Source organism: Narcine bancroftii, chromosome 7 (genome assembly GCF_036971445.1).
Source record: "Narcine bancroftii isolate sNarBan1 chromosome 7, sNarBan1.hap1, whole genome shotgun sequence".
Classification (NCBI taxonomy): Eukaryota; Metazoa; Chordata; class Chondrichthyes; order Torpediniformes; family Narcinidae; genus Narcine; species Narcine bancroftii.
The window spans coordinates 30,247,803-30,272,736 of NC_091475.1; the positions used below are offsets into that span (position 1 = coordinate 30,247,803).

General features: G+C 39.3%; 1 protein-coding gene across 11 annotated transcripts in view; it reads right to left on the reverse strand.

The window, feature by feature from the left end:
• Positions 1–24,934, reverse strand: part of usp9 (ubiquitin specific peptidase 9) — a 263,780-nt gene that overhangs the window by 216,963 nt on the left and 21,883 nt on the right. For all 11 annotated transcript variants that reach the window (XM_069889325.1, XM_069889327.1, XM_069889332.1 and 8 more), the window contains one exon: positions 13,076–13,329. In XM_069889325.1, the coding sequence (XP_069745426.1) occupies positions 13,076–13,171 (96 nt within the window). In that variant the 5' untranslated portion in view covers positions 13,172–13,329. The remainder of the gene's footprint in view (positions 1–13,075; positions 13,330–24,934) is intronic.

Below are 24,934 nucleotides of genomic sequence, written 5' to 3' on the forward strand. Positions count from 1 at the left end.
TGGGGCTGATTTATAGGTCAAAGATCCCCCAATAGTAAATGGGAATTGGAAATGAGTCAAGAAACTACAGATAGCTGTAAGAATAGCAGAATTTCTGGGAGATTTTAACTTTCCTTATATTGACTGGGGCACCCCTTGTGAAAAGGACTTGGATGGGGTTCAATTTGTTAAGTGTGTCTAAAAGCGTTTCCAAGGAGTAGTAAATGAAATTTAATTGACAGGTGAGAGATGTTGCACATCCTCGCTTACACAATGAATGAATGGCAAGGCTCAAGAGTGTTGTAAAACAGAGACACCTACAGGCACAACTGCAAAGTTCCCTGAAAGCTGCAACTCCCCCCCCCCCCCCCCAAAATATACTTTATTCACAATCAATTATTTACAATACAAATAAACTGTTCAAGACTTTTTACATTCATAGTATCATATTGATATATTCTCATCATAGTACATTTTACATTCTCTGTTACCATCATTGTGGTATTTTGACATTTCTCTCCCCTCTGTTGGTTGGTTGAGGGGCTTCCCCTCAAGAGTCTGCCCATCAGTACCTGGTAATGGGAGGACTCTAAACTATGGTCTTTCCCCATGGCATCCTCTCATTAACTGCATCAAGCCTCAGTGCATCTCTCAGCATGTACTCCTGCAGCCTGGAATGCACCGGACAGCTGCATTCCCAGACCGACATGTCAGAATGTTGAAAGACCAACAGATTTCAGGCCAACCAAAAGACATCTTACACTGAGTTGGTCTTCCAGCTGTTATGGATAATAGACTCAGAGTATCCGAAGATCAGAAAATCCTGTCACTGCCACTGGGGATGAACCATGACAAAGCCCCCTGCATCCTTCTCCACACACACTTTGTGAATCTGCTTTTAGCAGAGATGGGCTACTGTGTACACTCCACTCCAGCCCTCTTGAGAATATGTGTGGAGGGTGATGTTCTGCTTGTACAAGGACTTCACTGGGGGCTCCTGCAACTCAATTGGACATGGCTGTGAAGAAGGCATTTGGCACATTTGCCTTCATTGGGCTCGGTAGAGTACAAAAGTTGAGACCTCATCATTCAGAGTAAAGAGCAGAATTTGAAGAACATAATCGCTTGCAGTTGTGAGAGCAATGAGCGAAATAGAGCATGTGTGGGCTAATAGGGTCTTATTTCAACAAAGACAGACCACTCTGATGTGGGATGGAAATGCAAAATCAGAGTACGACTTTGGTGAAGATGGATCCTTTAGGATCAGAAATTTAAAGTGGAGCAGTTACGGTCTGGTATGGCGGGGGGGGGGGGGGGGGCGGTGGGGGGTGGTTTGAGATGGCATTTGGGTTTTGTAAAGCAGAAGTCATAAGAACACCACCTTTATTGTCAGATTTAACTAACTTCAAGGTTTCTACCTTAAGAGCTGCAAAAGTTCATATAATGAACTATTGCAAAGAGGATAGGCTGCAAGATGGTTTTAATTATCATTCTTGCTCTAGCCTTCCCCTTGCAGTTTACATCTGGCTGAAATCAGCCCATGCTCTTCATGGATTACAAGATGAAGCTAATGCTGTGGCTTTTGAGGTTGGAGGTAGGAGATGACTTATGCAAATGAAATACGACTGCATCCTAACTATATTCTGATGCAACTTACAACAACCTGCCACACTATCCACAAGGCCTCCAACCTTTGTGTGATCTGCAAACCTACTGATCCACCCTTCCTTCCAACTAATATATAAAAATCACAGGTGACAATATAAGCAACTAGTCCTCCGGAAAAATTAGCTATTACATTCCTCTGAATGGCCCAGAGTAGGTCAAAAGGCTCCCACAGATTGGGAGTTGTTGCAGCAAAGAATAATGCATCTGCTGATATCTTCCAGCCCTCTGTTTGACCACAGCAGCACAGAGATATGGAACATGCAGGTCACTTCCCACTTCATTGGGCTCTTTTGTTAGGCAAGTAGAATATGTAAACTGAAGAGGAACCAATATCCTCACAGCAAGGTTCTTTAGTGTTACTTGTGAGTACTTAAACTAGACTGGCAAGGGTGGGAAGTAAAACACCAAGTGGAGTTGAGGAAATAGCAGATGTTACAGCAAGTCTAAAAGGAAGAACAAAGGATCAATGAATGAACAGTTAGACAGATGGGCTGGAGTGTTTATATTAGTGCAAAGTTCATTAAAGGGGAGACAAATAAACTTGGATCCTGGATCAACAGAGAGCATTACAGCAGTTAGGCCCTTCAGCCCGCAATATTGTGTTAACCAATGTAAACCAAATTAATCAACTTTTTCCCTACCTTTCTTATGTCCCTCTTTTACCAGTCTTCACCACCATCCCCAGCAATGTATTCCAGGCTCCCACCACATGTGTATACAAACTTATCACTTGTATCACCCCTAAACTTTCGTCCAGTTATTTTAAATATCCTTTAGTATTTGCTATTGACAGGGAAAAGGTGCTGGCTATCCACCTTTTGCAAGTCCCTCTTCTTTACCTCTCATCCTTCATCACGCCAAAGAGAAAAGCCCTACCTCTGTCAACCTTGCTTCATAAAACATGTTCTCCATCCAAGCAACAACCTCAGCACCCTCTGAAGCATCTACATCCTTCCTGTAATGAGGCGAAAACAAATGAATGCAATTCTCTGAGTGTGATCTAACCAGAGTTTTAGAGCTGCAACATTACCTCATAGCTCTGAACTCATTTCCCCAACCTCTCCGATCCTCCACACTTTTAGGAATCCTGTCATTAACCACATATTCCGCTTTCAAGTTTGTCTTAAATAAGTGTCTTCACACTTATGCAGAACTCCATCTGCCACTTCTCTACCCAACTCTGCATCCTAACTATATTCTGATATATCTTTCTAAGCTATCCACAAGACCTCTAACCTTTGTGTGATCTGCAAACCTACTGATCCACCCTTCCTTCCAATTCATTTATATATTTAAACAAAAAAAATATTAAAAAAAAATCAGAGGTCACAAAACAGATTTCTGCGGAACACCGAGTCACTGACCTTCAGGCAAAATATGTTCCATGTACTACTACCTTCTGCTTTCTGCAGGCAAGCCAATTCCAGATCCAAGCAGCCTTATGACTTTCTGAACAAGCTAGCCAGTACCAGGAATTCTCATGTTATAGCAATGACATTGGCTACTAGAGGAAAAAGGCCAGGCAGTTCAATGTTTCTGAGTTTCAATCTTTCAGAATGATTAGAGAGAGAGGTAAAGGAATTACTTATTTTTTTAAATCAAGAGGGTGTCACCACTGTAAAAGAGCAATAAAGTTGCTAAATCTTGATGGGATATATCCCAGGCAAATTAAAGAGCCAAGTGAAGGGATTATTGGGACCTCGGTGAAGATTTTTATGTGCTCACCAGCAACAGGACTGGTTGTTCAAGGGAAATAGGGATAATACAGAAAATGAAGGGTCAATGACCCTCACACCAATCACAGAGAAACTATTGAAAGGATATTTAGAAATTGAATTTAGGGCACATTTTGAAAGGCATGATCAGATAATGTCAATCAGCAAAGCTCTATTTGGAGCAGGTCACATCTCAAAAATCTGAATTTTTTTGAGGAAGTGACAAAGGCTGTTGACAAAGGTTGGACAGTGGATGTGGTTTATTTTGACATTGGTGAAGCATTTAACAAGGTCCTTCATGATCAGCTGATACAGAAGGTACAGGTACATGGGATCAATAGTTCAAATTGGCTGATCCATAGAACAGAGGGTGGAAGGGTCTTATTCTGACTGGTAGCCGTGACCAATTGAACTTCACAGGAATTAGTGTTGGGATTTTTGTGATATACAGTGCCCTCCATAATATGGGACAAAGTCACTTTTTTCTTTATTTGTCCCTGTCCTCTTCAGTTTTAAATTTGTAATCAAACAATTCATATGTAATTAAAGTGCACATTCCAGATTTTATTCAAGGTTAATTGTATACATTTTGTTTGACCATGCAGAAATTACAGCACTTTATATACCTAGTTCCCCCATTTCTGCACACCATAATGTTTGGGACATTTCACTTCATAGGTGTTTGTGAGTATTCAGGTATGTTTAATTGCTTCATTGGTCTAGGCTTCTAAGCTTTTGTTCACCTCTCAAATCTGTAGTTTCCATTTTTCTACATAGGACTAGAGTTGTGCCAATGAAGGTCAAAACCATTACGAGATTAAAAAAACAAGAATAAAACAGTAACAGACATCATCCAAACCTGAAGATGACCAAAATCAACAGTTTGGAACATCATTAACAAGTTAGTGCGCACTGGTGAGCTCAGTAAATGCAAAGGGACTGGTATTCCAAGGAAGAATGCCCCTGTCGATGACAGAAGAATGAAGAAAAATCCCCAAACGCACGTCCAATCAGATCAGAACCAAAGAAAGGATTGTCAGATTACAGTTTGCCAAGAAGTATTTAGAATTCTGGAAAAGATCTAGTGGACAAATTAGAGCAAGATCAACCTGCATCAAAGTAATGGCAAGAGCAAAGGTGATATTGTAGCGACTGCTGCAGCAGCACTACAAAATGAAGAGACGTCCACATGGTACAAGGGAAACAAAAAACTGACTTTATTATTTGAATTTGCTGCGTTGTCCCGTGGGGAACGCCCATTTCCAATGATGTATGCACCAGCTTCCAGAAGTGACATCAGCGCATCGCTGCATCACTCCTTGGCCGGCGGTGCGCTACACGGAAGCAGAGGGGTTCCCTTAGCTCACACACGACGTCAACCACAGGCTTCTTCTCGGCAGTGAAGGGCAGCCCACACCATCTTGGTAAGGCCAACTGTTGCAGCGATTCAGCCCATCAACCTGCGCAGCCCTTCGCCCGCTACAGTATGCCGAAGATTCAAAGCATACCACCTTTGCCATGGTTTGCATCTTGCAGCGTAGCCTCTGTAATTTTGTTCATGTATTCTTCTGAGGACAGTAGTCACTGACATATCCACATCTGCCTCCTGAAGAGTGTTTCTGATCAGTCAGATCTACGTTTGGGGATTTTTCTTCATTATCATGAGAATTCTTCTATCATCAGCAGTGGTTGTCTTCCTTGGAAGACCAGCCCCTTTGCGAATAATGAGCTCACCAGTGTGCTCTTTAACCATATAACCATATAACCATTTACGGGGCGGAAACAGGCCACGTTGGCCTTTCGAGTCCGCACCGGTTCACTGATTTTGTGCGTCCTCTTCAGGCATTGATCCCGGTAGATCTTCATTCAATAACGATGGGCGAATTCAATGCAGGTGGAATCTTATTGAAATTGAAAGCAAGAATGTTGTCCTGGCACCACACAACCAGATTCTTGATCTCCATCCTGCTTTCTGAATGAGATGAAAAGCTTTTTTTTTAAAAAGAAAAAAACCAGTACTGTCTATGATTTCATGCTGTATGATCATACCTAGAACTTTCTTCTTAATGATGTTCCAAATTGTTGATTTTGGCATAACTGAGGTTTGGGTTATGTCACTTATTGTTTTATTCTTGTTGTTCACCCTCACAATGGCTTCTTTGACTTTCACTGACACATAACTCAAGCTCTCATGATGAAAAATGGCAACTACAGTTGCAATTAACAGATAATGCCATTACAATACACACGTGCTGGAGTTCAGGGATTCAGGCCCAAGCCCTTGGTCATCTTGTAATCAGAGAAAGGTTGGAACTTTTGGTTCTGTAAACTACATACTTCATGTTAGTGACAAAATGCTCACATCTTAGAAAACCACACATTGCCAGAGGTCTTGATCCAGAGGAAGAAGTTTGAGGTGATGTCAGCAAAAGACAGGGTGCTCAAAAGATTTTGAAAAGTAGAAAGTTAGAAGATGTTAATCTTCAGATTACTTACAGGGCCAATTACAGCAAAGACAAAGCAGAGGATTGTCCTAAATGGCGTTGGAGTGAACATCTGAGATTCCTGGAGCATTGGTGGCTGCTGCACAAAGGAGGGAGGGAGAAAACGGGAAATTATAGACCGGTCAGCCTGACGTCGGTGGTGGGGAAGATATTGGAGTCCATCATAAAAGGAGAAATAGCAGAACACTTAGTCAGTAATAATAGTATAAGGGCTAGTCATGCTTGACTAACCTTCTGGAATTTTTTGAGGATGTGACAAAGAGGGTGGACTCGGGAGATGTGGTGTATTTGGACTTCCAGAAGGCCTTTGATAAGGTACCGCACGGGAGTCTAGTGGGCAAGATCAGGGAGCATGGTATTGGAGGTAAGGTGCTGACATTGTTAGGAAATTGGTTAAGAGATAGGAAACAAAGGGTTGGAGTAAATGGGTCTTTTTCAGAATGGCAGGATATGACGAGTGGAGTGCCTCAGGGATCGGTGTTGGGTCCTCAGTTGTTTGTAATTTATGTTAATGATTTGGATGAGGGGATTATAAATAACATGAGCAAATTTGCAGATGACACTAAACTGGGTGGCGGTGTGGGGTGCGAGGAGGATGTAAGGAAAATGCAGAGGGACTTGGACAGGCTGGAGGAGTGGGCGGCTAAATGGAAGATGAATTTCATTGTGAACAAATGTGAGGTTATTCATTTTGGGGGAAGTAATAGGAAAGCTGAGTATTATTTAAATGCAGACAAGCTAGGGAGTGGGGAAGTGCAAATGGATCTGGGTGTACTTGTTCACCGGTCACTGAAGGCTAGCATGCAGGTTCAGAAAGCTGTGAAGAAGGCAAATGGAATGTTGGCTTTCATACAGAGGGGATTGGAGTATAGGAACAGAGACGCCCTTCTGCAGTTATACAGGGCCCTGGTGAGACCCCACCTGGAGTATTGCGTCCAGTTCTGGTCTCCAAACTTAAAGAAGGACATACTAGCTATAGAGGGTGTGCAGCGCAGATTTACAAGGTTAGTTCCAGGGATGGCAGGGTTGTCATATGCAGCAAGGCTAGAAAAACTGGACTTGTATCCATTGGAGTTTAAGATGAGGGGGGACATGATTGAGGTATACAAAATCATCAGGGGGATAGACAAGGTGAAGTCTGATTACTTGTTCCCAATGATGGGGGAGACGAGGACTAGAGGGCATAGTTTAAGAATACAGGGTAGGCCCTTTAGGACGGAGATGAGAAAGCATTTTTTTACCCAGAGAAGTGTGAATCTGTGGAATGCTCTGCCACAGAGGGTGGTAGAGGCGGATTCGCTGACTATGTTCAAAAGAGAGTTAGATAAGACTCTTGTGGGTAACGGAGTTAAGGGTGATGGGGATAAGGCTGGAAAGGGGTACTGATGGTAATGATCAGCCATGATCTAAAATGGCGGTGCTGGCCCGACGGGCCAAATGGCCTACTCCAGCTCCTATTGTCTATTGTCTATTGTCAAATAAATGGCACCTTCACAGGCCCACCAATGACCAATATCCTTGTGCTTACTGTTACTAACTGTTGTGGCAGTTATAAACTATCTCAGCAGGAGTCCAGTGAAAAACAGCAGTTTGAAGTAAATTTTGATACTGAAAACTTTTTTTTTGAAATTTATTTATAGTATCTCCATACATTCATTTCAAATTGACTTAGTATAATATTACATAATAGATACTAAATAATTTTCAAATTTTCACCCCCCCCCACCTCCCCTAACCCCTTAGGAAACCATCTTGTGGTAGTTAATTCCCAAAAACCCAAATGGGTGTGGTATAAACCACAAGTGGCATATGACTTTCGGGAGCAGAAGTACCACTCCCTCCCCCCCCCCCCCCCACCCCCAGGCAGACAAAATACACGTATAAACCGAAAAATCATCATTTCTTATATCCATAAAACCCCGGTCCATCAATTTAACCAATCTTATTCATAAACTCTTTTTTTTGAAAATCCAAACTTGATATTAAATTTTGCACTCTTTCCACCCTCCCAACACTGAGTTAAACATTGTTTACAATCAATAAAAGCTTTTTTTTTAAATTTTTTTTCAAGTCTTCCTGAATTTCATCCACTGAATTAAAACACCTCTGAACATCCCAGTTCAACACCGAATCTTCCATTCTTCTCAGTCTCAAGTTGAATTTGTAGCTTACTTTCAAAAAAAGTTTTTTCAAATCTTTTAAAATTTTCTTGAACGTAATTCCTTCGGTCTTGATCTTCTAAAGCATCAATGTTATTCATAAGTTCTTTCTTCTATGTTTCCCAATTTAATATCAAATTTTCCACTTTGTCAATCTTCTCAATGTTAAGTTGAAATTATTGTTTATTTTCAAGAAAAACTTATTCAAAATTTTTAACTCTTCTTGGACATTGCTCCTTCGACTTTAATTTTATAAATCATCAATCTTGTTCATAGTTTCTTTCTACTGAGTTTCCAAATTTAATAAAGTTTCTGTTTTTTCCAATTTTCTCAATATTAAATTGATCTTGTTGTTTAGTTTAAAAAAAACCTTTTCAAAACTATTAAAATCTGTTTGCAATGTATGCATACTCACAGATAATAAATTCACTCTTCCAATATTCCATCCAAAAAAAAATCACTGATAAACCTTATTGCAGGTCAAGGAGTTCCATATATATGTTTATCTTCAGAAAATATTTCAAATCAACATTCATCGCCATCTTTCAAAAAGGAGTCCGAAATCAACTTTAATAAGTTCTGTTCTTGAGAAAATTCCAGCACCAACTCCGGCTCTGTCTGGGCAAATAGGTCAAATTTCTTCCAAAGTCAAAGAATGTAATTTTGTTCTGTATTTATAGATAATAAGTTGATCCTTCCAATATTCCATCCAAAAAAAAATCACCAATAAACTTTAATGTTATCTGGATTTTCAAAACTCACAGGCAACCAATGGCAATTACTGCAATTTATCTTCATAAAACATTTCAAATCAATATTCATCACCATCTTTCAGAGGGGTGTCCAAGGCCAGCTTATACGACAGTCCAATTAATGAGCTCCGTTCTTAAGAAGATTCCAGCCTTGACTCCGTGGTTCTGTCTGGGCAAGTAGGCCGAGTTTCTTCCAAAGTCGGAGAGTGTAGTTTTGTTCTGTATTTGAACTCTATTTTCCTTAATCTTTGTTGCCATTTTAAACTAAAAACAATTGATAAACAAAACAAAGACTTTAAACAGAAAAGAAATATTCTTAAAATGGGTATTTATATAACTGCCTGGGGAAGGCACGTCCGCTCCCTACGCCATCTTGCCACGCCCCCCGATACTGAAAACTTTGAACAAGACGAAAATAGAGGAATTTATTTGAAAAGAAGGAATAACAAAAGCAAGTCATTTTTAATTAAAATCACTAAAATTAGGAATTAAGTCAGTGAACTAAGAGCACTGTGGCACATCAAGCACTGAACATGAATGGCACAAGATTTTTAGATAGGATAGAGAAAGAGCTACAAAAAGTTTCAACAATTTAGACTAAGCACCAAATTTATGATGGGAAGGAAGAATAATGTGATGGAAAGATTAACAAATTAAGCCTCCCACATTTAAATGATTTAAAAAAAGGTGCTTATTGATGGTATCAAAGATTTAGCCCCAAAATACAGGGAGATTGATGCAAGTTTATATTTAATGCAAATATTACAAAGCAGCAATAATTGTGATTTCAATAACCATTGCATTGATTTGAAAAGAATGATGCAGGTATACACCACAGGAACACTACAGGTCCTTTTGCCCAACTCAAAGCCAAAGTAACCACTATGTTTATCCCATTTTTCTATGTTTGGCCCATATCCCTCTGAAACCTTCTGATCTATACACCTGTCCAAATATTTTTTAAACATTAATATACTTGCCTCTACAACCTCATCCGGCAGCTCATTCCAAATACCCTGTGTTGTAAATGCCCCTCATATCTTCACCTTCAACTTGTGCCCTCCAGTTATAGACTCTTACCCTGGGAAAAATATTGATCCAATTTATGCCCTTTATAATTTTGTATACCTTGATAAAGGTAACTCTCAAGTATTCTCTGCTTCAAAGAAAACAATCCCATTCTATCCGATCTCTCATGACAATTTAAGCATTCCAATCCAGGCAACATGTCTGTGAAACTTATCTGCACAGTCACATCCTTCCCAGAATGCAGAGATCAGGACTACACACAAAACTCCAAATGCAGCCTAATGAATGATTTGGACAACTGTACCATGACCTTGCAACATGTCTGTGAAACTTATCTGCACAGTCACATCCTTCCCAGAATGCAGAGATCAGGACTACACACAAAACTCCAAATGCAGCCTAATGAATGATTTGGACAACTGTACCATGACCTTCCAACTCCTATACTTAATGTCTTGGACAATGTATGGCTTCTTCATCACTTAATCTGGTTTCACATTCATGGAACTATGGAATTGAACCCAAAGGTCTCACTGTTCAATAATATTCCCCAAGGACCCGCCCTTCAGTGAGTATGTCCTGGCCTTGTTTAACTTCAAAAAGTGCATTGATTTGCACGTGTCTGGATTAATTTCCTTGCCAATTTACCATATTGATCTAGATCAGTAGTTCTCAACCATTTTCTTTCCACTCACATACCACTTTAAATATTCCTTATTCCATAGGTGCTCTATAATTAGTAAGGGATTGCGTAAGGTGGTAAGTGGGTGGAAAGAAAAAATATGAAAACCACTGTTTTAATCGTACCCAAATGACTCATTATGTGCACAGATTCATAACTCTAAAGGAAATGAGACAATGACAATTTTTCTCAAGCAAAATATTTCAGTAACAATAATTCAGTAACAGTCTAGAGCAGTGATTCTCAACCTTCCCATTCACATAATACCTTGAGTAATCTCTTACTAATCAAAGAGCACCGATGGCATAGGGATTATTTAAAGTGGTATGTGAATGGAAAGAAAAAGGTTGAAAACCACTGATCTAGATCCTGTTATAACTTTCTTCACTGTACCCTTTACCACCAATTTTGGTGTTAGCTCCAAACTTGCTAATCATGCCATCAACATTCCCTGCCAAATAACTGATATACAAGATAAACAAAAAAAAGTCCAGCAACTATCCCTGTAGCACACCATTGGTTACATATCTCCAATCTGTAAAGCAATTATCTGCTGCCACCTTCTGCCTCCTACCACCAAGTCAATTTTGTATCCAATTTGTTATCTTACATAGATCGTATGTATTCAAGCCTTCAGGACCAGCCTTTCATAGGAGAGCTCGTCAAAGGCCTTACTAAAGTTGAGGTTGACGATGATCACTATCCACCCTCCTTTTGGTCAAATGTTTAGAACAAAAGATGCAGAATTCTTGAAATGCATTCCTTTTTTTAAATTAGAAACCTGACAAGAGATAAGGACAACATGGAAAGCTTGACAGTGGGATGAAGCAGTAATTATTATTCAGTTGGATTTCGAAAAACAAAATCAAAACTGTGACTGAAGATAGACAATCCAAAGGTAAAAGTTAGAAACTGGAGAAAACCAATTTTACCTAACTAATTAAGACAGAAATAAAGAGGAAGCAGAAATTTGAATAGGGGGCATTCAAGGAACAGATCAACTGTGTTCCTATTGAAATTATGAGAACAAAGTTCTTCCCTCCAATCCTCTCTAAAACTTAAAACATTAATTTTCTGTTTTTCTTAATTTGATGAAAGATCAATCTAAAATATCATCTGTTGTTGCCCATTTATGCTGCCTGGCCCAATTGGCATCATCCTCACCTTATGTTAGAACCTAGGGAGCCCATGCTGCAACAGAACAACATTAATTTGGCTGCAACTAGAGAACGTGTAGAGTTCCAGTCATTATATTAAAGGATCATACTAAAATAACTGCGGAGAAAATATTCATGTTTGTGAAGCTGGAAAATGATGGTTATAAAGAGAGATAGACAAGTTTAAAGTTGCTTCCTTTCAAACAATTGAGTCTACAGGAAGATTTCCTTGACAACATAAATTCAGTGTGGATAGGAAGGAAATATTTCTGCCAATTGTGTGATCAATAATGAAGAGACTGATTTATTGGTGGAAGACTTAGAAAGAGGTGGAGATAAAACATTTAACCCATAAAGCAGCTTCCCTTAAGGACCATAGACACAAACCTTCATCATTTTTAAAAAGTAACTGGATGGAGAGCAACCTACAATGGTAAGTGGGATTAACCCAATTCAACAGACTCACTTCCTCCTTTTGTAGTTTAATTTTGAATGACTACAAATTAGCTTTTAAATTCAATTTAAAAATATGTCTCTGGCCAGTTCTTAACAAATTTGGCACAATAAACATCACAAAAGCATGATGTCAACCTCAATATGGCTTCAATTCCACCAGTCACCATGAAGTATAGACATTTCAAATGCACACAGCTGGCAATTTAAAAGGTTCCAGATAGCCATCTCAGTTGTCAAACTAATACATCACTCGTGATACAGTGAAACCCTGTTATAACGTGATTGTACAGGTCCAAAAAATGTCATCGCGGAAAAAGCGGGGTCACGCTAAATTGGTGTTACTTACGTATACTTGTACAACCTGCCTCACCTCCATTTCAGCCAAATCCCTGTCCTACCTTCACAACCTGGCCGCACTCTGGCTATGTTACCAAGGCATCAGTTTCCTCCAGCAGCTGTACAGACTGAGGGAGCTGGCTATGCTGGAAGAGAGCACACTGCTGCCAGCATGCAGCCTGGCCGCGCTGCAACTTCCACCTGCGCTGTCTGCTGTGGACCAGCCGGCTCTTAGCTTCGACCAGTGACAACTGATGTGAGCGTCTCCAGGTGTCAGGGGCCTAGGACCAGACGGTGTATTTCAGGTGCCCGGCAGATGGCGCAGGCTGATCAGTAGGTCCATTGACATCACATTATATCCGAATTCGCGTAAAATTGGGGCTCGTAAAATCAGGTTTCACTGTAGTTATAAGTAATTAACATTAAGTTAACTGATAACCCAATCAAAGCTTGCCAAATAAGCATCACAAATCTTTTGGTGTCACATAGCAAAGCATTTGCATAGAATTTTATCCAGTAATACACAACTGAAATCTAGCACATCCAACTTTTGACAACTCACCAGTTTAATTTTGCATTAGTATATCACAATAAGCAAGAAATTCAACAAAATTTAAAGTTGTATCTCAAATGCTTACCTGATTCTGTGGAAGAGGAGGCTGGGACTGGCCATCAGGAGCCTGGCCCTGGCTGTCATTCCCTCCTACAGGAGAGCCACGAGTCGTGGCTGTCATAGTCGGCACAGGACAGATTTTTGCAATTTTGTCTGGCTATGTGGTTGTTGAAACAGAAAAATAAATTGCCTCCTCAATGAAACTTAGAAAACAATTTATATCTGTATATAAAAGCACCACCTCGAGCTCCAATTGAATTGCAGAGACCATTGCACAGCCTGAAAAAGAAGTCATACAATTTAGAATTTTCCAAAAAGAAAACATGGTACAAGTCTTAAAACAAATAATAAGAATAAAAAGTGTTCAGCCAACAAAGAGAACCATTTATGCTAATTAAATCTTATTGATTTTATGATATGCAATTAATTAAATACTATCGCCAACACAAAATCATTTGCATTAGGTAAATTAACAGTGCTGCAGGCAACAAGTTCCCTGGACATCATGGTATGCATCAGAATATCCCATAAGTGCCCAAACAGCTTGTGGTTACATTGCAATAAATGTACTAAAAAATCTTTGAATTCTGGAAGATATTGGACGATACGTTTATTCAAAAAGAAGAAAGCAAAAACTGGTCACTGTAGTTCAGTTAATCAAATGTCCATTTTGGAATAAAGTGTGGTTGAACTAATGGCAGAACATTTGGAAAATTGTACTCTGATCAAGTAATGTCAGCATAGTTTCATAAAGGGGAATTTGTAGTGTTCTCACGATGGAGCAAATAACAAGACTGGCAGTCAACAGGTTTGTTCCAAAACTCACTGTTTTATTGTTTGTTCATTGAGAACTGGAAGTTGGGAACTGCTGGGAACCGGAAGTTGTGTCGCTGACTGGCAGCTATTCAGGCTTCACATGTGCGGACCCTTTCCTTGAGGGGAAGGGGAAGATGCCCGGCGTCATCTTAGAATAGGCTGTTCCGAACACGCGCGCGTTACAATTGGAGCCGGTTCGTCTGAACACTAAACATAGTAGTCACCACACAACCACTCCCAAATATTTGAAAAAACCTAAGAGGCAACTTTTCCTACAGAGTGTGGTACATATATGCAAAGAGGCTATGGTACAGATGGACAATTAAAATATTTGCAAGGCATTTGGAAAGGTGCATGAATAAGAGGTTCATAGGATATTGGCCAAGTACTGGCAAATGGAAATAGCTCAAGTGGGCAACTTGGCCAACATTGACATAATGGGCCCAAGGGTTTGTTTCTGTGCTGTATAGCTCAATGACTGCAGAAATTAATTCTGTATTGAAGGTAACTGCCTAATGTACCAATAAAGCATATTAATTTCCAAAAAAAATTACATGAAACTTCAATAGCTGGCCATACTAATCTAACATCCTCCTCCTACTATTTTTAAATTATAATGCAAAATGAAGGGCAACAACAGAATTGGTCCCTTAAAGTCATGCACATACCACATTTTTTTTTCCATATGCCATTCATGCATTCTTTGATCACATCATCCCAGACCCAAGCAAGGTTCTTAATGCAGTAGAAAAAGTTGTATTCCTTCCTGAATTGCATCAGTGTCTTGTCAATGTCATCAGTTGCAGCAATTGCCTGAGCAAAGGTCCTCCTCAGGCACTAGGCCTTGAATGCTGCAATAACCCCTTGGTCCATTGGCTGGATTAAAGAGGTGGTGTTTAGTGGGAGGAACACCACTTTGATGCTGGGGAGGAAGTCACCAATAAAAAGGGGATGCACTGGAGCACGATCTACAATTTGCAAAATCTTGAAAGGTAGGCCTTCTTCCAAGCAGTACTTCTCCATTTCACTGGCATAGCAATCGAGAAGGGCATCTTGAAACAGCATTTGTGTCATTCAAGACTTTTTATTGCTCCTGTAAACTGGTTAAGATGTGTTTGTTGATATTCTTGAAAGCCCTGGGGTTTCTAATATGTCAAAAAAAAAAATGGTTTTAACTTGTAGCCAGCAACCTTGCCTCCTGAAAACACCATCTTTAAAAGCCTTAATGCCTGGCATTGATTTGGCCTCCTTTTAGATGAAAGGTTCTTTCATGCATTTTCTTCCAGAGTAAGAAGGTTTTGTCCATATTAAAATTTGCTAGAATAACCTCCCTCTACAATTAGTTTATTGAAGTTTTCAACAAATTCTTCTGCTGCCTTCACATCAGCACTCGCAGACTCACCACTCACTTTCACATTATGCCGCGATAAATGTTGTTTGAAATGCCTGAACCACCCAGAGCGAGCACTAAACTTGATATCATAGTCTAGTCCTGCTTTATCTTTGAGTTTTTGGAACAAGCTTCTTGCCTTTGCTGAGAGGGACTCGTTTTTTGCGTCTGGTCCTCAATCCACGTCATTAGCAATTTATCCATATCTGATAAAGGTCCCTCTCACATTTTTGTTAGGCCTTGCAGATTTCAGTGGATCTGATCCCTTAATAGCTTGGCAAATTTTTTCTTTGTTTTTGTTTTGAGAATCAACACGATCGTTGAGTGCGACATGCCTAAATCACAAGCATTCACTGTTTCTCCACTTTAAAAAAAACCTTGTGTTTCACTTCTAAATTTATACTCTTTTCCCTCTTGCTGCTGCTATCACTTGCACTGGCTTTGCTGTCTTTGGGAGTCATGATAGATAGAAATTACAGTCCAGTACCTACATACATGTCTTTGTATGCAAAAAATGAGATACAAGTATCATGTGCAGGAAGTTGATGTGTACATCCTGTTACATCCCATTCTGCAATCGGGATTTCTGAACTCTAGTATAACCTTATGGAACCATGGACGACAGAAGTATATGCAGTCGGACATTGCCAAACAGTCATGAATACCTGTATTCATTTGAAAGCTGTGATAAATCAGTGCTGTTACAAACCTTGGACTCCAATTCTTAACACTTTCCAAAGATCGCACCACATGGACACAAAGCCTCATCTTCCACATGAACATTATACCTTCCCATCCCATGCATTAACTTGTCAAGCTATGATCCACTCCTGGGTTAACCATAGCTTGCTGAGTTAAAGCCACAGTATGCTTTAATTGATCCTAGATCAAGCATCACTTGAACATGAAACTTGGATCAAACTCAAGCTGCCTTTCAAAACAAATCCTGGAAATGAAAAAGGATGCGCAAAATTTTCAAGTCAGACAGCCTTTCAGATTGATAATATTTCATTGCAAAAGACATTTGTTTGAAGATGCATACCAATTCAGAAGTGGAAGGAAGAAAGGAAACAAGGTCTGAAAGATTAAATAACAAAAAAGACTGATGGTACATAGTAAAACTGAAACAAGCAGCAAAACATTCTCATGAAGGTGCAAATGAAATTGGTTGATTCATCTGAAATGGAACATTGTATTAAGCTTTGTCAAAAGAAACTAGTACTAGGCATCATTCCCTTCAAGCTGCCATGCCATTTAATATGATCATAGCTGATCAATGCTGGCCTCAACTGATCTTCTGTGCTTTTTCTTCATGTCATTCTAGTCTCAACTGGGGCAGCATTTCAGAGATTAACTCTCCACAGAAAGACAATTCCTCAGTTTTAAATCCAAGCTCCTTACCTTATTATGCCCCTTTTTGATATTCTCCCATTTGTGTAAAAATTATGCTCCAACCCCTTTGCAATCAATGTCAAAATGTGTCAACCATGCAAACTGCTCTTTCCACCACACTGTTAATCCCTCCACCAGTTACATCTTTCCAGTCTGAAAAAGATCCACAAATTCAAAGTCTCATTTCTATGATTCAGCCAGTTTTCAATCCATTAAAACTTCCTTTTATAGCATAGGTTTTTAATTTGTGTACCAGTATCTTATGGTAAATGACACAGATGTTGTTCTTTTTGCTTATGCTAAGTTTGTGGAAATTATGTAAGTATAAGATAAGAGGTCAAAGTTGGAAGGTGAGGAACGCAGACGATTAGTGAATACAGTTGGGAGGGGAAAAAGGAGCTAAGTGGAGATAGTGGGAAGTACAATGGGCAGAGAAAGATAACTCTCAAAGAAAACAGGAGCATTGAAGGTGCAGGTGACAGGTAGGGAGGATGGGAAGGGGAAAAAGAGGAGGAATAGGGCTACCAGAAATTGTTAGAGACTGCCAACACAGAATACAATGTTCTTCCAGTTTACCTATCGCCTCAACCTGGCAGTACATTAGGCCATGGACATGCATATCAGTGCAGGAATGAAAGCGGCTGGCCACTGGGACACCTTTCCTGTTGTAGCAGACAGAGGAGAGATGCTCAATAAAATGATCTCCCAATCCAGTCTTCCCAATATAGTGGCCCAATACACTGCACTGGGAGCACTTGATATAAAACTTGCTCCCTACAGACTCACAGGTGAAGCGTTGTTTCACTTTGAAGGACTGTTTGGTGCCCAAGTGGTGGCGAGTGAGGAGGTGTTGCATTTCTTGTGGTCACAGCACCAGGCATGGGGAAATTAGTTGAAAGTGACGAATGGACAAGGGACCATGGAAAGACCAATCCCTATGGAAAGGAAAGGGGAAAAGAGGTGCCTGATGATGGGATCCCACTGTAGAAACTGAAATCAGAGTATAGAATACAGGAGTTGGGACATCATGTTGAAGTTGTATAAGGCATTGGTGCAGCCAAATTTGGAATATTGTGTGCAGTTTTGGTCATCGAATTATGGGAAGGATATCAACAAAATGGAAAGATTGCAGAGATTTACAAGAATGTTGCCTGGGCTTCAGGGTTTGAGTTACAGGGAAATGTTAAACAGTCAAGGACTTTATTCTCTGAAGTGTAGAAGATTGCGAGGTAATTTGACAGAGATATTTAAAATTATGAGGGGAACAGATAAGAGAAAATGTGGATAGGCTTTTTCCATTGCGAGTGGGGGAGATTCAAACAAGAGGACATGAATTGAGATTGAAGAGGGAAAAGTTTAGGGGAAAACAAGAGGGGGAATTTCTTCACTTCGGGTGGAGGGAGTGTGGAATGAGCTTTCAGCCAAAGTGGTAGATGCGGGTTTGATTTCAATATTTAAGGAAAGGTTGGATAGGTATATGGACGAGAGGGGGTGTGGAAGGTTATGGGATGGGTGCGGGCTAGGTGGAAGGTGTTCAGCATGGACTAGAGAGGACAAACTGGCCTGTTTCTGTGCTGTAATTGTTATATGGTTATAAGTTTTTCAATTTCTATATCCTACTTGTAAATTTGGTGACAATGGCCTTCACATAATCACATATTGAAAAATGGACTTTATATACTATGTGATTTTCACCAAATTATTGTCATATTTTACTCTTCACTGCTTTAGCCATATCTGCCTAATTGTCATAGATCGATGGTTATTTCTTACATTTTATTGTTTCTTTAATTAAAATATTTCTCCCACAGACGACTTTCCCATTGTGTACGAGACAAGATCATAGTTTATTGTCAGTGAAATTCTCATTTGCTGCAACCACACAGGGGTTCAACATACACCATCTACAATAGTTCAAAATTACAATAAATCAATAAAGACAGAAAAAGATAAATATTAATGGATAGATAGTTATAATTAGTGCAACAAAAAAAATGATGTTTCAAGAGCCTGATAACTGTTGCAAAAAAACTGTTCTTGGAACTAGAGGTGCCATTCTGGAGCTTTTTGTACCCTCTCCCTCAAAGTAGGTAGCAAAGATATTAAAACCAGTGTTGTGAGAATCCTTTATGATGGCTGTCTTCTTGAGGCAAAATGAAGTAGGTCCAGGTACTTCCTGACACAAGAGTTTATCTGCTCTATAATCAACACTTCAAAGCACTTCATCAAGTCAGACCCAAGGACAACTGGTCGATGAATGCCTTTTTAAAGCAGGTGGGGACCTCAGAATGTAGCAAGAGGTTAAAATGTCTGCAAAAACCTTGTAACAAAAGGGAATATATTGTATTTATTTTGTTAAAAATGATATTGCTTTTGATGCTAGCCACAACCTCCCCACTAAACCTCTTCATGTAGAAACAAAGGAAACATTTGGATTGAACTTTTTCACTATTCAAAAGAAAATTCTCTATCTCTAAAATCAATTACAAAGGAGGAAAAATTGGAAGTTTTCAAATTATATAAAGGAAAATAAATTCCAAGGGCCTAAAAAAAATGCTCCGATGTTATGGGAAACTAGAGAGGAGACTGATGGGGCCCTGGCAAAGGTTTTTCTATCTTTGTTAACCACAGCTGAGGTGTCAGAAGACTGGAGGATTCCTAACTTTCTTTTTGCTGGACAACATCAATTAACCAAGGAAGTGCAGGTCAGTTGGCCTTACATCAGTGAAACTTGAAAGCTGGAGGAACTCAGCAGGTCATGCAGTAACCAGTGGTAGAAAAGGTCAATGTTTAGTGTCCGGTTGCACCTTGATATACTTCTACATATAGATGCTGCCTGACCTGCTGAATTTCTCTAATTTCTGCTTGCTCAGCTTTATATCAGTGCTGGAAAAGTTATTGGAATGGATTCTGAGGGACAGGATTGAACTGCACTTGAAAAGGCAAGCACTGATTAATGATAGCATGGCTTTATGCATGGGAAATACAATCCTCATGAATTTGACAAATTTTTTTTGAAAGGTACCGAGAAATTTAACAAGTGTGGGATGTTGCCCACGTGGATCTAAGCAAAGTTTTTTGGGTTTTTTTTAAATGATTCCAAATGGTAGGCTGGTCTGGAAAGTTTGAACACATGGAATCCAGAGGTTAATAAGTAACACAAAATTGACAATGGTTCTTTTATAGATTGGATGCCTACAACCAGTGGTGTGCTTCAGATTGGTGCTGGGTCCTCTGTGGTAGAAGACAATATAGGTGGCCTATTTGTAATTCTGCACAAAAATTGGTGGCTTAGGGCACAGTGAAAGTGGATGTGTAAAATTACAACAAGATGCACATCAATTGGGAAAATGGACAACAAAATGGCAGATAAATTTAACTGTGATAAGTGTGAAGTGGTGTATTTTGGGGAGTTAAACCAAAGCAGGGACCAAAACAGTGACCTTGAGAGTATTGTTAAACAAAGAGACATTAGGGTACAAATACATCATTTCCTGAAAATGCTATTACAAGTAGGTGTTCTAGGCCTCTACACAAACCCCTGGAACATCTGAACTGCAAAGATGCATACATCAAGATCCTCTTATCGACTACAGCTCTGCATTCAACACCAATTTCCCCTCAAAACTGATCAGCAAACTCCAAGACCTGGGAGTTAACACCCCACTGTGTAATTGGATCATGGATTTCCTTGCATCCAAAACACAATCAGTAAAGATTGGCAAGAACTTCTCCACAATCTCCATAAGTACCAGAGCACCACAGGGCTCTACACACTTTACACCTACAACTGTGTAGCTCGGTACAACAATAACACCATCTACAAATTTGCCAACGTTAACAAGGTAGGGGGGTTATATAAAGGAAGGTGAGTCAGCATACAGGAAGGAGATTGAAAACTTGGTTGAATGGTACAACAACCTTGCATTCAATGTCAACAAAACCAAAGAGCTGATTGTTGACTTCAGGGAAGGTAAACCAGAGGTATACAATCTAGTGATCATTGAGGAATCAGGTGGAGAGGGTGACCACATTTAGGTTCTTCAGTCACTATCTAGAAGGATCTATCCTGGACCCAACATACCAATGACATCGTGAAGAAAGTACATCAGCGCCTCTATTTCCTCAGGAGTTTGTGGAGGTTTGGTGACACCAGAAACCCTGGCAAATTTCTAGAGAGGTATGGTAGAAAGTGTGCTGACCAGCTGCATCACAATCTGCCATGGGAACACCAATATCCCCGAGTATAAAGCTCTCCAAAAGGTAGTGGACACAGACCAGGACATCACAGGAAAAACCTTCTCTACTATGGAGTACACCTACAGGGAGCACTGCCGTCAGAGGGCAGCAGCAATCATCAAAGACCCACACCACCCAGCACATGCTCTGTTCTCTCTCCTGCCATCAGTAAAAAGGTATAGGTGCCAAAAGACTTGCACCACCAGGTTCACAAACAGTTGCTACCCCACTACCATCAGAATCCTCATTGACAAAGTCACAGACTCGTTTAAGAGCTTTTGTGAATTACATTAATTTTCTTTGTTCTCTGTATTGCACAGTTAGTTTACATTTGTTATCAGTTACAGTTCTTTTATTTGTTTACATGTTTACACTGAACAGTTTTTTGCACTACCAATTAGTGGTAATTCTGCCATGCCTGAAGGAAAAATGAATCTCAGGGCTGTACGTGATGTCATGTATATACTCTGATAATAAATCTGAAGCATTGTGAGGCAAGTGTACAACATGCCTGCCATCTTCAGCTAAGGAACTGAGTACCAGAGTTGGGATGGCATCTTGCAATGATAGAAAATGTTGATTAGGTCATACTTGAGAGTATTGTGTACAGTACTAATTACCACACCAGAGTTTGAATGTGATTAAGCTAGAGAAAGTGCAGTAAAAAAAAATTCACAGGGATGCTGACGGCGTCAGGAAAGATCAGTCGGCAGCAAAGGAGACTGAGGGAGATGTATAATAGAATCCCCATTATCAGAATTAAATCAACCTGAAACCCAAACAACCAGCAAAAAAACTGAGAAAATAAATAAATACAATTTAAGATAACGAAGAATAAATAAGTTTAAAATTGTTTAAGTAAATGTTATCCAAAGCAACACACAACCCCTTAAGATGGGAGCAAACATTCAGCCAGTGGAGTGCCCTGATCATTCCCCACCAGGAGCAGCTCTTTGAATAAAGTTGTTTGAATAAAATGACTGCACCCAGGATGAAGAGATAGCTGATGTGCTTGCCGCTGGGGCAACTCTCCAAAAGTGTCTCCCTATCCAGTAAGGAAATATCTTTATTTGTATTAGATATATTAGTAAGGCTTTATCTGTAAACTTGGGGGAGCGCAGATTAATTATGACGGTGGCCCAGTTTGCATAGCGTCTAATTCAATGATATTACAGTGCCATCTTCTGGGTGGTGAATTTAAATTTTGTAAATTACAGAAATCATCTGATTAAAGTGTCTTAAACTGCATATTCTTAATGCAAGTGCATTAATTGGACATTGCAACAGCGTGCCTCATTCAACCAGAAAATTTGTATATGTGGCATCACATATGGGGATTCTATTGTATAACATTAGATAGAGTAGATAGTCCATGTTTCCCATGGGAGGAGAATCTAAAATTTGAGGACACAAGTTGAAGGTAAAATTAATTTAACAGTTGATCAAATGGGATTTTTTTTTTTCCCCCATAATGAGCTGCCAAAGTATGTAAAGGGAGGAACTGTAAACTACATTTAAGACATGTACCTGAATGAGCAGTGCATAGAGGGTTATGGAATGCAGGTTTGTGAAAATTGATGGTTGGCATAAACACAGTGGGCCAAAGGGCCAGTTTCTTTGCTATACAACTATGTTTACAACTCCTCTGCCACTACATTTTTCCCCCCAGAACACTGCATCTGAAATAACTTTTTCTGGATGTTTTTGCAATTTGAACTTTTTTCCCCCTAGATAATTTGACTTAATCTGAAACATTATGAATGTTGAAAGGCACGGACAGAGTAAATGTAGAAAAGTTATTTCCCATGGTGGGAAAGTCTGGGGCAAGAGGGCACAATGCTAGGATTGAAGTGCATCCACTTAAAACAGAAATGGAATGCAGAGGAATTTATTTAGGCAGAGGGTGGTAAATCTGTGGAATTTGTTGCAACAGGCAGTTGTGATGGCCAGATCATTGTGTTTAAGGCAGAGATTGATAAGTTCTTGATTAGCCAGGGCATCAAAGATTATGGGGAGAAGGCTGGGCAGTGGGACTGAGTAGGAAAACGAATCAGTTCATGATTAAATGGTGAGGCAGAATCAATGGGCTGAAATGCAGATTACAGTCCATGAATAACTATGTTATCCCTGTTACATCCATCTTTAATTCTTGATCTATTCTGTACCTAATCTTTCAACTATTATTTGGTGGTCCATAAATAACTCACATTAAAGCTTGTGTTTCCATCCCCAGCTTTCAAGTAGAAAGCCAGCATTAAGATGACCTACCGTCTTAAATCAAGCCAAGCTCAGAGAATTGTATCATACAACAAGGAGCAGGCCTTTCAGTCCACCTGTTCATGCTGACCATGATGCCCATTTATACTAATACCATTTAGCTGTATTCATCCCAAATCTGTCTTTACTATCTAACTACCTGTCCAAACACCTTTTAAATATAATTCTATCTGCCTCTAGCACTTTTCTAGCAGTTTCTGAATTTAATTGCTCAGGCTAAAAGCTTGCATTTCACATTTTTTTTAAAGATAACGTACCAAGCAGAAAATAGCTGCTTTCACATTTTTTCATAAAATACTTGAAGAGTCAGAAACTACTTATCATTCAATAAACTATGCCTGTATTTAATAGATCTTAACCCTGTTGATTTAATGCATTGAAATGCTGAGATATGTTTCTGGAACTAAGTCATGGAAACAGTTTGGCATTGTTTTTCTCAGAGAGAAACAAAATTTTAAAACTGCACGACTTTAATCAATATCAATTCTCCAGTGAAATTCACAAATTGAGGAATGAAAAGGAAGTGCAAACTGGAGTGGTAAAACAAGTATCAAAACAGGTTAAAAGAAAGTTTGAATTAAAAAAGAACAGAGATTAAAAAAAAATTTAACATTTTCAAAACCTGAAACTGTACTTGATCATTTTCAGTGACAAAGAACTGATTAGCAGCAATTAGCATCAAAGATTATGGGGAGAGAGCTAGGCAGTGGGGCTGAGGAGGAAAATGAATCAGCTCATGATTAAATGGTGAGGCAGAATCAATGGGCTGAAATGACTACTTAAACTTGAAATTATTTGATGAATTTAGCTTAAGATCACAATTGATTAAAACAATTTGACGTAGTTTCATGCATCTGAACAAGAAGGAAAACATGGAAATGTTTTGCTGAAGTACAATATCAGAGTTAACAGTTTCAAAAATGGCGCTATTTTTCCCAAAAATACTTAAAGCACTCAGATCTGGCAGTAACCGTGGAAAGAAAAATCATGTTAACTTTTTTCAGTTGAAAATTCTGCCAGCAGTCTTCAAACTGAAACATCACTTCAGATGCTCTCTGGCATCCAACAATTTCTATTTTTGTTTCAGACTTCCAGGACCCACATTTCTTTTGCTTTTCCACCCCATTTTATCAACCATCATTATATTTTGACAAGAATAACTAGAGCTTTCAACCTTATTATTTTCACAACAGATTATGAGGAAATTTATGGCATGATGAGGATAACAAGAGCTAATGATTCACAATGATGAAAAATTTCAACTACTGGACATCCTTGAATAATTGCCAGTAATTTTGTGTTTTAATTCTGTATCTTTCAACTATTATGCAAAATCAAGGTCACAACACATTAGGCCAGGGAATCGTGCATGGTCCAGAAGCACTGCACAGGACCCTATTAAATAAATTTCACATAAAACAACTACCTAACATGATTAAGCATTTCTTGTAAAAAAAGATTTTCAGAAATACTTTAATAAGGGAATTTAAATTTCTGGTCAATTGGCCTTCCAACTGAAATTAAGTGTTCGGTGATGTGTACAAAGTCATCAGATCTCTTTGAATACATTGCAATCTCTCAACATTAAAAAAAGTTTTAAACCTCAACAAAAGGGAACCACATTTTCTTTAATTTGTACTTTATCTGCCATGTGGTCAGTTATACAGTTAGTCCATGTAATGATGCTTCTGCATTCTCATTGCTACTTAATTGTCACCATTTGGGGTCAAAGCAACAATCCTTATGTTCCCATGCTGGTCAATATACAAT